Genomic DNA, 13,879 nt, shown 5'->3' with positions numbered 1-13,879 from the left:
TCTTCCATAATTTTGTTAAAAATATTTTCTGTGCCTTTGAGTTGTGACTCTTCTTCTTGTATCCCTATTATTCTTAGGTTTGGTCTTTTTATTGTGTCCCATAATTCCTGAATGTTTTGTGATGAGAATTTGTTGACTTTGCTGTTTTCTTTGATCAGTGCATTTATTTTCTCTATGGTGTCCTCAGAATCTGAGATTCTTTCTTCTATCTCTTGTATTCTATTGATTATGCTTGATTCTGTAGTCTCTGTTCGTTGACCTAGATTTTCCATATCCAGCTGGTCTTCAGTTTGTGTTTTCTTCCTTGCTTCCATTTCAGTTTTCAATTCTTGAACTGTTTCCATTACTTGTTTGATCGTTTTTTCTTGGTTTCCCAGGGTATCATTCACATATTTACTCATTTCTTCAAACTTTTTGTTATACTTCTCATCCATTTCTATAAGGGTGTGTTTTACATGTTGTTTAAGGGACTCTATTGCTTTCATAAAGTCAATTTTTTCCACTTCTTCTGTGTTAGGGTGTTCAAGTCCTTCTGATGTAAGATCAATGGGTTCTGGTGTTTTCATGTTGTTTTTCAGATTGTTAGGTAAATTCTTGTCTTGGCACCTGCCCATCTCCTCCTATCGATGCTATCTAATGGGTCTTTTAAAGCAGGATCAGGTTTCCCTGCTGGGCCAGGGGCCTTGCTTACAAGATGCCCTCGCTCCGTTTCCTGTCTCCCACCGTGGGCCAAGATCCTTCTCACCACTCAGAAGGGTCTCCAGGAACAGGGCCAGGCTCCCCATTCGCCAGGGATCTCGCCAACAAAAGGCCTACCACTCTGTGGGCCAGCCACCAAAACATAGAAACTCCCGCTGCCCTCTGTCCAGAGCTCCTGACCCAGAGCCCAAACAGGCTAAACTGGGTGATCCTGCGGCCCCGCCTAAGGGAGTGAGAGTGAAGGAGGCCCCCTGGGCGCAAGCTGGGATGGGCCAGGGAGAGAGAGGTCGCAGCAGAGGAGGAGCAGCACCAGCAGAGGGGACCAGCCCTCACAGACTAACCGAGGGGTCAAGGAGGTCTGGGAATGCCCCTGCTCCATTTCCTGTGGCCTGCTGTGGGCCAAGAACACTCTCCCCACCCAGGAGTGTCTTCAGGGACAGGCCAGTGGATCTCGCCAATAAAAGGCCTCCCAATCTGCAGGTTAGGCCCCAAGAAACCTACTTGATTTAATTGTAGTGGGGCGATTTGCTCTCAGTGTGGGCTTCACTGTTTCATGCTTGGACTATCCCACATCCGCCAGTCTCTGCCGCGTCTGCGCGCCAGTCTGTCTCCGCCAGGCGCGTGCGTAGGCTCGCCGGGCGTGTGTCGGCTCGCCAGTCTGTCTCTGCCTGGCCGGTTTTAAAGTTTCAAAATCCAAGCCAGGCCAAGTGGTTCTCTTCCTACTGCCTGCAGATCCAGATGTTGAGTTCTCAGCTATGCTTCCAGCACAATGTCCAACTTCATGCTGCCCTGTTTCTAGCCTATAAGCTAGTCTTAATTAAATGGTTCCTTTTATAAGAGCTGCTGTGGTTATGGTGTTGATTCACAGCATTAGAACAATGACTAAGACAGATAATGATACCAGGAGTGTGTTTTTTTCTGTGATAGGACTGACCATGATGTTTGTTGGAGGAGTATGGAAGACTTTGGAACTTTGGATTAGAAGAGTGGTTGGATGATTTAAGTGGGGCTTAATGGGCCATCCTAATAGGAGCATGGAAAACTGTGGTGATGTGAGCAGTGTAGATTTGATAGCCTCTCTCAAGAGGTTTCAGAGGAGAAGAATATTAATAAATAGCTTAGAAATTTTTCTTGTATTTTGTAGAAGTATGTGGCTATTTTCTGCTCTTGACCAAAAATCTGCCTGATGTTAAATTGAAGAATTTTAGATTAATGACACTGGAAGAGGAGATTTCAAGACCACCTAAAAGTGATTGTGTTACATGGTTATTAGTGGTCACCCTTATGTAGATCTATAATAAAAAAGAGCAAGATGAACGAGAAAAAGTACAATATGTACACTTTGAGGAAAAAAGTGCACCATGAAGTGTAAACAAGCTAAATTTACTACTCAAGGGGATTGAGGTGATTTGAATAAAAATGTCCCCTCCACAGGTCCATAGATCGTGGCCCTATTAGGAGGTTTGGCCTTGTTGGAATGGGTATGGCTTGATTGGAAGAAGTGTGTAACTAGGGGGCGGGCTCTGAGGTCTCAGTATGTCTCACTCAGTTCTTTTCTTGCTCCTGCAGATCCAGATGTAGAACTCAGCTACTTCTGTAGCACTATGTATGCCTGTGTGCTACCTTGCTTCCCATCATGATGACAGTGGACTAAGCCTCTGAACAATGAGCCAGCCCCAGTTAAGTATTTTCTTTTATAAAAGTTGCCATGGTCATGATGTCTCTTCATAGCAACAGAGATTCTAAGACAGAGATAAACATTTAAAGAAAAGCCCCATGCTAAAATTAATAATGGGAGTAGTGACCCCAGGAAGACACCACCCAGAAAGTCTTCCAACTTTTGAAAAGAAATGAAAGAAAAGCTTAAGCAGTAAAGGAAACCATAACAACAGAAAACTAGTGCAAATGTAATAGAAGTAGTGGTCATGTTCAGGCCTAGCAAATAGTAGAACTTGTCAGCTTTGAATACATGGTTCTGACTTTTAGCTTCAAGGATATATGAAAGAGATATATCCTTGTGTGGGATCTCCCTCCACAGCTAAGGAAAGCTGGTGAAATTAGGTGTGTGACAGGGTGTGCATGGAAGCCCAGAAAGGCCATTGTATGAACTTGTGAAGGTGAAGTCTAGATTTATTGGAGACCCAAAGATGTTGGAGATGCCAGAGTTATGAGATACCTGCTGAGGAAAGTTGTGGACTGGGTGTGGAATCAGCCAAAGAGAGAGAGACAGGTGTGTTGCAGTTAACAAAGATAGAAGGAGTTAGAGTACTGAAAAGTGTTTTGACATCAGATATGGAGATGAAGAATTTAGAGTTGACTCTGTTGACTTTTGGTCTTTCTTTGGTCTAGTATTTCCTCAGTATGCTTCCTTTCTTCTCTTTTGAAATGGTGATGTACATTCTGTGCGATTGTATGTTGGAAGTATGTGACCTGTTTTTTTATTTTAATTTTACATGGGTTACAGTTAAAGAGATTGCATGAGTCTCAGAAGAGAGTAAACTTTGGACTTGTAAACAGTATTAAGAATGTTATAGATTATGGTGTGGAGACACAGAACTGGCTTAGAGTACAGGCTCCTCCTGGGACAGATGAGACAAAGTTGGGAAACGATTGCTTGGCAAACCAAGCATAGATAGATGAAAGCAAACTTTTTCTGCCCATTTCTCAAACGTTCTGTTAGAATCTGTACCCTGGATAAGGAAGTAGCCTTTGAGCTCAGTTCTTCACACTCTACCAGTTACAAAGGAGTGCTTTGCTTCTGTATACTTTTTGCCTTGTTTCTATGTACTTCTTTTCTATGTACTTTTTATTATTGTTATTAATTGAGGTATTGTTTCTTGTAAGGAGAGGTAAGAGTTTCTTATGATCATGTACGTGAGTAAAGGGGGAGTTTCAGAGTTGAGGTAATGCTTTTTAGTCTGCATAAAAGGCCATACAAAATAAAGCTTATTATGCAGTTGTTCACACTTTGCATCCCCTGTGTCCTGATTTGCACGAGACCCTTACCCAGGGACCCCAACGCACTAGATGTTGACATTACAGGGACTTTTAAAATTAGACTAAATGCATTTTACATTATAATATGGCTCCAACCCTATGGGAAGGCAGGGAGTGGAATGTGGTGGTTTGGAAAAGAATGACCTCATAGTCTTGAATGCTTAGTCATCAGAGAGGAGTACTACTTGAGAAAGATTAGGAGGAGTGCCCTTGTTGGAGTAGGTATGGCTTTGTTGGAGGAAGTATGTCACTAGGGATGGGTTTTGAGCTTTCAAAAGCCAAAGCCAATCCCAGTGGTTCTCTTCCTGCTTTCTGCAGATTCAGATGTAGAGTCCTCAGCTACTCTGCCTACACCATGTCTGCTGGTGTGCTACCATGTTTCCTGCCATGGTTATAATGGAGTAAACATCTGAAAATGTAAACAGGCCCCAACTAATATGCTTTCTTTATAAGAGTTGTTGTGATCACAGTGTCTCCTCAGATCAATAGGACAGTGAACTAGATTTGTGTGTCCTTTATAACACAATTATAGAAAAATACATTTTATGTTTTATTATTATTTAATTTTTCTTTAGGTTTATCTATTTTATATATATGGGTGTTTTGCTTGTACCATGTGTATAGTTCGTGTCTTCAGAGGGCATCACATCCCCCAGAACTAGAATTATGTATGGTTGTATCTTATGTAATGAAATAAATAAATCAGGTTTCCAAAGACAATTATTGCATGATTCATTATTGCAGTCTAGATTTTACATGCACACACACACACACACACATACACACACACACACACACACACAGAGGTGAACTACTTAGCCAGAAGAAGAACTTCTAGAAGGAAGGAGGGGGACAAGGTAGGATGTGGGTGTAAATATAGTCAAACTGTATGTTATATGTGAACAAATATTCATAAAACCCATTATATTCTACACCAAATATACACTAACAAAATACTTTATTTTGAGATAGTCTCTTGTGTTTACTATGTTGCTGAGGATGACCTTGGTCTTCTGATCCTCTTTTCTCCTTCTCTCAAGTGCTGGAATTAGGTGTGTATCACCAAATACAGCATATACAGTGCTGGAGTTGAAACCTAGGCAAGCACTCTACCAATTGAGCTAAATGCCCAACTCCACTAATCAAAGACTTTTAAAAAATACATTAGAGAGCCTTCAAGGTGGTTTGCTGAAAAAAGGTGCCTGCCACCAAGCCCACAATCTTAGTTTAATTCCCAGAAAGATGATTACACTTTTTATTTAAAAAGCAAATTTAAAAAGTTTACCATTATAGGCCAGGCAAAGTGGCATATGTCTTTCTTTAGTTCTGGTACTTGGAAAACAGAGGCAGTGGATCTTTAGAAATTTAGGAGCAGCTTGATCTACATAGTGATTTACAGGACAGCCAGGATTACATAGAGAGTGATGGAGGAGGGTCAGCTGTCTATGTGTTACTTTCATTGGTTAATAAAGAAATTGGCCCTTTGATAGGACAGAAAATTAGGTAGGCAGAGTAGACAGAACAGAATGCTTGGAAGAAGGCAATGAGGCAGACACTATAGCTCTCCTCTCCAAGATGGACGCAGGTTAAGATCCTTCCCGGTAAGCTACCACCTCGTGGTGCTACACAAATTAATAGAAATGGGTTAATCAAGATATGTGAGTTAGCCAATAAGAGGCTAGAATTAATGGGCCAAGCAGTGTTTAAAAGAATACAGTTTCCATGTAATTATTTCGGGTAAAGCTAGCCGGTGGCTGGGAGCTGGGTGGCGGGAAGCGGCCCGCTGTTCCATCTACAAGAGAGACCCTGTCTCTAAAAAGTTTCCATTATAGAGGTGATTGACCTCAGCATTGCATCATTTATATTCATGCATTTGAACACTTTAAGGTATTAATTAGTAATTAAATATTGAAGAAATCAGTTGTCTTAACAATACAGTATATATTAATGAAAGTTAACTGGTTCTCACTGGATTCCTGCTAACATTCTATATCATGCCCCATTATCCATTCCTTTTTTTTTTTGAGTTACTGTAAACCTTTTAAAACTTTCTCTGATTTCTGTTTGAAATGAGGTCCCTTTTGATACCTAGGATGGCCTTGAACTTGCAATAAACCTCCTGTCTCAACCTCCTGAGTAATTGGTTGTAACCTCACAGATATCGGCCTGCCTCTGTCTCCTGAGTGTAAAAGGTGTATATCACTACACTTTGCTTAATATCTTAGGCTAGGGGAATGGCTCAGTGTGTAAAGAGTTTGAAATACAAATGTGAGACACTTCATAAAAATGCTATTAATTAGAAGTAGAGAATTTTTCCATAAAACACACTTACCAGTCTCATTGGAAATCTCATTCTCTGGACACAGAGTGCAGTCAAAACAACAAGCCACCTTTCCTTCTGGGAGGGATTTTCTGAATCCAGGACTACAACTTTCACTGCAGACAGACTGGGGAGTCTTAGGAAAATCAGTGAGCAAGTTATAATTCATATTTTCACCTACTACTATACTGAGCACATAATTCATAGAATTGGATCATTAGTGAACATAGTTTTTGTATCCATAAACAATCAACTGGCTGGATGTTGCTGTAGCTTTGACATACACACTGCCTTAACAGTGATGACCTTCAGCCTGTGATGCTGCTGAGACATGGTGAAGCCTGTAAGTGGAGAAGTATTGGGGTGGAGAAATGGTTCAGTATTAACAGCATGGGATGCTCTTGCAGAGGTCATGAATTTGGTTCCCAGACCCACATTACATGGGTCAAAATTGCCTGTAACTCCAGCTACAGGGAATCCAACAGCCTCTTTTGGCATCCATAGGCACCTGCACTCGACATGCAGATAAGATAATCCCTTCCTTCACATTCATATAAGTAGTAAAAAAATAAAAACAAAATGTTTTTTAAAAGGTGAGAAAGTTAGTGATTGGAGGCTTGCCATTGGAAGGTGTGTTGGGACAATGGACTCATCCTACCTCTAATGTTGCTGTCAAGAGGTGAATGTCTTCTACTGTCACAAAGCACACCATAGTGCCTTATCAGTCAAAAGTAATAGCTAAACAAGTCCCAGAAACCACCAAATTCAAACTAAACATCTGTCAGTAATGACAACCCCCAACAGATGGCGTGCATATTTTCATATGAAATGTGTGAGCATTTAGGTACATATTGGTAAATGAACATGATCTCATTACTTATGGTATATAAAAAATTCTCTTCCTTAAATTAGAAGTATAGAGTTTAAAAAGCACATTCATGGTTCAAGGGATTGTTGGGTATGATAATGGATTAAAAGCTGCCTCTGTGAGAGTCAGTGAAAGACAATAGTTACAAGAGTCACAGTTAAAACCAAATAGACTCTACTGTTAGCAGAGAAAGAATTAAAGGAAAAAGAAATAAACCTACATGGCGCTTTTGTTTCCAAAGAAACAGTCAGGCTAGCGCTGCTTCACCATCTTGCTCGCACCAGGTCAAGGACAAAAGCATCCGTCAATGAGGGGCAGTTGGTCATGGACAATAGAAAACAGCAGCTGGAACATGTCAACCCAGTTTGCTAACCATTAGTGGATTGATGGGTGGAGCAAAACTGGGTGAGCTGATGGGAGCTGAAATGAGGCAGAGAAGCTTGGAGCTGAGATTCCTGCCTGGCATCCTGGAAACCATTGTCTGAGCAGAGATCACCCCTACCGCTGCCTTGGTGAACTGCTATGAAATATTTCCTCCACTATCATCCGTGGCCCTAAACCATGCATTGTGCTTCTTATTCCTACTTTACTTCTATTTCCATTTCTCCAATTCCTTCCTCAATTTACTATTGAAGGAATTATGGACACCCTTAGCTCTAAAACCTGTGAAGTATATCTTCTCCAATCAGTACTCTAATGATGCTGTCTCTGAACCATGTTAGGAAAAAGAGAAAATACAAAAGTGTCTTCTACTTCAAGTTAACATGAATATTTCTGTCAAATTTCTGTATTTGTTATTGTAATTGAATTTCCTCATAAAGATGTTAGGACATCCCATGCTCAAGGATTGATAGAATTAATATTGTGGAAATGACCATTCTACCAAAAACTATTTACAGATTCAATGCAATACCAATTTAAAATTCCTATTTCATTCTTCACAGAAATAGTAGTATCCTTAATTTTATATGGGTCCTCAAAAAATAACATAATATTTCATATATTTATATTTTAATATCCAATAATATTTTTTAAATTTATATAGAAAACTTAAAAATATCAGTACATAAAAAATCATAAAACTGCAAGGCAAAAGAAAAAATTAAAATATATATAGTATATTATAAAACATTAAAAGACTTATTCACAGAAAATATTCTGATCATGTATCTTTCTTCCTTCAATTCCTCTTAGATCTCCCTAACTCACCCTTTGTTCAACTCTATGCCCTTTCTTTCTCTATATTTACAAAACAAGGAAACAAAACTGAAAACAAAAAACCCCAATGAAACAAACACGCATAAAGCAAAAGACCAATAAGATAGAAAGTTTTCAAACAAAGAACTATGACATAAAAGTTCTACAAAAATAACATTGAGATTCTTGGGAATGGACTCTTCCCTGAAATGAGACTCCATTAGAAGAAATTACTCTTTTCTTTATAAGAGGGTCCATTGTAGATAGATTTTGGTTAGGAGGTCCTTATCAAGATTTGTTTTACTATGTGTAGTTAATTGTATTATAATTATACCCAACTCACCTCTGTAATTCCTGTGGCCCATTCTATCATGTCCTCAGATAAAGATAATTGTTGACCAAGTGGAACATATGGGGAAAACTGTCCAACTTTTACTTTAAGTCCTAGACCTTCTGGAAAGTTCCAATAGTTGAGAATGTCATACTCTGTATTCAGTTTCATTTTCTCATTCAAATTCACTTGTTCTCCAGCATGATTAGTAAACTGCTTGTCTTTTAGAAAAGGGTGCAGCTAAAAAAGATGTATTATTTTATGAAGTTGGTACCAGAGTGAAGACAAAGAACTGAAGTGTTTGGGAAAGTTTTGTATTGTTTAAATCCTTGATGCATAAAGTAAATTTAACATAGGTATCAAGAATGTAGGGCAAGTGGCAACCTATGGATAGCTAACATATTATGATATTTTTGAAAATAACAGTCTTGTTAATAGATAGTAGCTCTCAATAACAAGCACTAAGATAAAAAGTAAGTGAAAGAAAACCTGGCAATTGTCAGTTTGTCTAACAAAATTTAGTTGTAGTAGGAGGCCACTTATTCATTTCCTGGCCACCCAGACTCCCTAAATAACCACACTGAAACTGTATCAATTAAATCAAGGCTTGGTCTATTAAATCTAGCTTCCTATTGTCTAGCTTTTATATCCTTTTAAAAATTTCTGCTTTCAGTTTATTAAATATAAAACTTTTGAAAAGAAAATCAAATTCAAGCTGGATGTATAAGTTTAATTAAATACAATGAACAGTCGTATCTCTGAACAAGTTGGGGCCTAACTCTCTGAGTTTAGTTGTTCTTTTTGTCATCAAATAAATAATGACCTCTCCAGGGATAATAACAAACATCAAGGGAAACAAAACAAAAACAACAAATAAACAAAAACACATAACCATCTTGAGAACACATAACTTAGTAAATCCCTGAAGAAAAACTATGAGATATAAAATATAAATGAATATCATTTGGTGTGTATTTCTAATAAAAAATAAACTCCTTGAGATGAAAATAGAATAGAAACAGAAACCACCTAAAATTGAAGTTTTTATTATTCATCATCCATCATATTTAGTAAGTAAAGGTATTAGGCAGGATTTTAAGAAATCATCACCCTTGGCTTTGGGTGAAAATAAATGAAAAAAATCTTAATCACCACTGAATTATAATGCAGGGTATATATACTTGGAGAAAATAAAAACATATTTGAATTCTCTCTTTGTGGTAGGTGTTTTTGTCATTTTTGAAATTTTATTCTTCTCTCATACATTACATCCCTACCACAGATTTCCCTGCCTTCAATTCTCCCAATTCCTTCCTCTTACCTCCCTTTTCTGCCAGATATCCTCCTCCTCCATTTCCCTTCAAACAAACAAGTAGCTGACCTCCCTGTGATATCCACCGAATGTGACCTAACAAATTACAGTAAGACTAGGAAAAAAACCTCATTTCAGGGCTGGAGGAGATAGTCCAGTAGGGGGAAAAGGGTCCCAAGAGCAGGCAAATGAGTCAGAGATACCCATAACTTCCACTGTTAGGAATTGCACAAGAGCACAAAGCTAATAACCATAACAAATATGCAAAGGATCTACCTCAGATTCATGAAGGCTCCACGGTTGCCACTTCAGACTCTGTGAGCCCCTATAAGCCCTTGGTTTATTTTATAAGCCATGTTCTCATTATTTTTTCCACCTCTCTGGCTCATACAATCCTTCCTCCCTCTATTCCTCGGGGTTTGGCTGTGGATCAAAGCCTATGCTCCCATCAGTTGCTAGATGAAGAAAGCCCCTCTGATGACAACTGCACAATTCATCAATATATGAATATAGCAGAATATGATTAGGAACACAGCTTGCTCCAATCATAAGAGGTCAGTCGACAGCCATGCAGCTGGTGACCCCACTCTCTAGGACCTCAACAGTGGAACAAATACCTAGGCTCTCCACCAACTCCCCAGACTTTTCTAGCCAGCCAGCATGGAATTTCTTGTAGGTAGGCTCCCCCAAAACTGAAACCCAGCCAGCGGCCCCTACAAACTACTAACCCTACCCTGCCCCCAACCCCCCTATCCTCCTGCAACCACAGTGGAACTCTGAAACACAGCTTACTCCAACACTGAGGGGACTTGAGAGGTTAGTGAACAGCCACATGGTGGGACAATCTACTCCCTAGGACCTCCACAGTGGGACAAAACTCCAGGCCCCTCCCCCAACTCCCCAGGATTTTCAAGCCAGCCAGCAGGTAGTTTCCTATAGGTAAGCTCCCTGAAAACCCAACCCCATCCACTAGACCCACAAAGCTACTAGAGACACCCTGCCTATGAGTTCAGAGTTTGCTTCAATACTAAGGGGACCAAGAGCTTGCTACAACACTGAGGGAACCAAGAGAGAGCACCAAGAGAGTAAAACAGGAGAGAAGACCACAAGAACAGACTTATAGAAACCTCAGAGGTTTTCTGAGATGACATTGAAATAGAAAGCAGACTAAGAAAAACTCCCAAATGCTCAGACAGCAACTGCAAGGATCCAATCAAGATGCAAAGACAGTCCTTACATCAGCTGAAGGAAGAGATGGATAGGAGTCAATGCAAGAATTCCTCCAACAACCTAAAAAGCAACATGGTAACATCAAAACACAGTAGTGACACAACAGGAAGACTTAATCATCCAAACCCAGAATAATCAGAAGAAAATGACTTTAAATATAACTTTTTAAAAATGATGGAGACCTTTAAAGAGGAATGAAGAAATGCAAGAAAAGACAAACAAAAATTGAAATAAATTAATAAATCCCTCAAAGAAACCCCCCCAAAAAACCAATCAGACAAGTAAAGCAAACAGTTCAAGACTTGAAGACAAAAATAGAGATAATAAAGAACACACAAACTGAGGGAATTCTGGATATCAAAAATCTGGGTAAACAAACAGGAGCTACAGAGACAAGTATAACCAACAGAATACAAGAGATAGAAGAAAGAATTTCAGGTGCTGAAGATATATAAAGAAAATAGACTCATTGGTCAAAGAAATTGTTAAATCCAACAAATTTGTAACACAAAACATCCAGGAAATCTGGGACACCATGAAAAGACCTAGCCTAAGAATAATAGGGGTAGAAAAAAGAGAAGAAATCCATCTCAAAGGTACAGAAAATATATTCAACAAAACCATAGAAAAAAACTTACCCAACTTAAAGAATGGCATCCTTATGAATGTACAAGAAGCTTACTGAATGCCAAATAGACTGGATTAAAAAAATAGTCCCTTCACCATATAATAATCAAAACACAAAAATACGGTATAAAGAAAAATTAAGAGCTGCAAGGGAAAAGGTCAAGTAACATATAAAGGTAAACCTATCAGAATTATACTCCACTTCTCAATAGAAACCATGAAATCCAGGAAGTCCTGGATAGAAGTTCTGCAGACACAAAGAGACCATGGATGTAAGCCCAGACTACTATACCCAGAAAATCTTTCAATCACCATTGATGGAAAAAACAAGATATTCCATAAGAAAAACATATTTAAACAATATGTATCCACAAACCCAGCCCTACAGAAAGTACTAAAAGGAGAACCCCAACCCAGGAAGGATAACTGCACTCACAAAAACACAGGCAACTGATAACCTCCTACCAGAATAACTGAAAGAATGGATACACACAAACACTACTACCGAAAAAATAACCAAAATTAACAACTGCTGGTCATTAATATCACTTAATATCAATGGACTCAATTCACCTACTTTTTTTTTTTTTTTAAAAAAAAAACAGGCTAAGAGAATGGATACAAAAACAGGATCCAACCTTTTGCTATATACAAGAAATACACCTCAGGCTCAAAGACAGATATTACTTCAGAATAAAGGGGTGGGAAAAAGTTTTCCAATCAAATGGACCTAAGAAGTAAGTGGGTGTAGCTATCCAAATATCTAACAAAATAGTTATCAAACTAAAATCAATCAGAAGATAAGGAGAAGGACACTTTTATACATACCAGGAACAATTGTCTTTTATATCTTAATTTAACACATTTCCATTATTTTATATTTTAATCATGAGACTCATGGCCTATGGGCAAGGCCCCAGCATGTCTGTTTCCAGGGTTGGCTCCATAGCTTCTCCTCACTCCACCTCCTCTCTCCCAGCATTCAGTTTAGAAACACAGAAAACAATCCAAAGAATCAATGAAACAAAAGGCTGGTTCTTGGAGAAAATCAACAAGATTGACAAACCCCTATCCAAACCAATCAAACAGCAGAGAGAGAACACGCAAATGAACAAGATCAGAAATGAAAAAGGGGAACTAACCACAGACATAGAGGAAATTCAAGGAATCATTAGATGTTACTACAAAAGCCTGTTATAGTTTTCCATTTTATGCTAAAAGATAAAATAGATATAAATAACTTAAAAAAAAGCCTGTATGCCACAAAATTGGAAAATGTGAAAGAAACTGACTTTTTTTTAAAATTAAGTACCATATACCAAAATTAAATCAAGACTAGGTGAACAATTTAAATAGACCTGTAGATCACAAGGAATTAGAAGCTGTCATCAAAAACCTCCCTACCAAAGAAAGCCCAGGACCAGATGGTTTCAATGCAGAATTCTACCAGAACTTCCAAGAAAAGCTAATACCTATACTCCTTAATGTGTTTCATATAATAGAAACAGAAGAGTCACTGCCAAACACCTTTTATGAAGCTACAGTTACCCTGATACCAAAACCACACAAAGACTCAACCAAGAGAATTACAGACCAATCTCACTCATGAATGTAGATGCAAAAATTCTCAATAAAATACTGGCAAACCGATTCCAAGAACACATAAAAAATATTATACATTATGATCAAGTAGGCTTCATCCTAGAGAGGCAGGGCTGGTTCAACATACGAAAATCTATCAATGTAATCCATCATATAAATAAATGGAAAGAAAAAAAATATGATCATTTCATTAGATACTGAAAAAGCATTTGACAAAATTCAACACCCTGTATGATAAAGGTCTTGGAGAGCTTAGGGATAAAAGGTTCATTCCTAAATATAATAAAAGCAATATACAACAAGTCAACAGCTAACATCAAATTAAATGGAGAAAAACTCAAAGCCATTCCACTAAAATCAGGAACAAGACAAGGCTGTCCACTCTCTCCATACCTCTTTAATATAGTGCTTGAAGTTCTAGCAATAGCAATAAGACAACATAAGGGGATCAAGGGGATTCAAATTGGAAAGGAAGAAGTCAAACTTTCATTATTTGCAGATGATACGATAGTGTACATAAGTGACCCCAAAAACTCTACCAAAGAACTCCTACAGCTTATAAACATCTTTAGTAATGTAGCAGGATACAAGATCAACTCCAAAAAAAAATCAGTCCCCTCCTATACACAAAGAACAATGGAGCAGAGAGGGAAATCAGAGAAACATCACCTTTCACAATAGCCACAAATAGCATAA

The 13,879-nt window shown here is 38.4% G+C and overlaps 1 protein-coding gene across 1 annotated transcript in view; it reads right to left on the bottom strand.

The window, feature by feature from the left end:
- LOC130871332 (vomeronasal type-2 receptor 116-like) overlaps nucleotides 1-13,879 on the bottom strand; it is a 66,372-nt gene that overhangs the window by 15,712 nt on the left and 36,781 nt on the right. The window contains exons 6-7 of the mRNA XM_057764682.1: nucleotides 8,425-8,652; nucleotides 6,029-6,152 (exon numbers count right to left, since the gene is read on the bottom strand). Coding sequence (XP_057620665.1) covers nucleotides 6,029-6,152; nucleotides 8,425-8,652 — 352 coding nt within the window. The remainder of the gene's footprint in view (nucleotides 1-6,028; nucleotides 6,153-8,424; nucleotides 8,653-13,879) is intronic.

Source organism: Chionomys nivalis, chromosome 3 (genome assembly GCF_950005125.1).
Source record: "Chionomys nivalis chromosome 3, mChiNiv1.1, whole genome shotgun sequence".
NCBI classification, from domain to species: Eukaryota; Metazoa; Chordata; class Mammalia; order Rodentia; family Cricetidae; genus Chionomys; species Chionomys nivalis.
The sequence above is the reverse complement of the archived record's forward strand: the minus strand, read 5'-3'. Positions and strand labels throughout refer to the sequence as shown.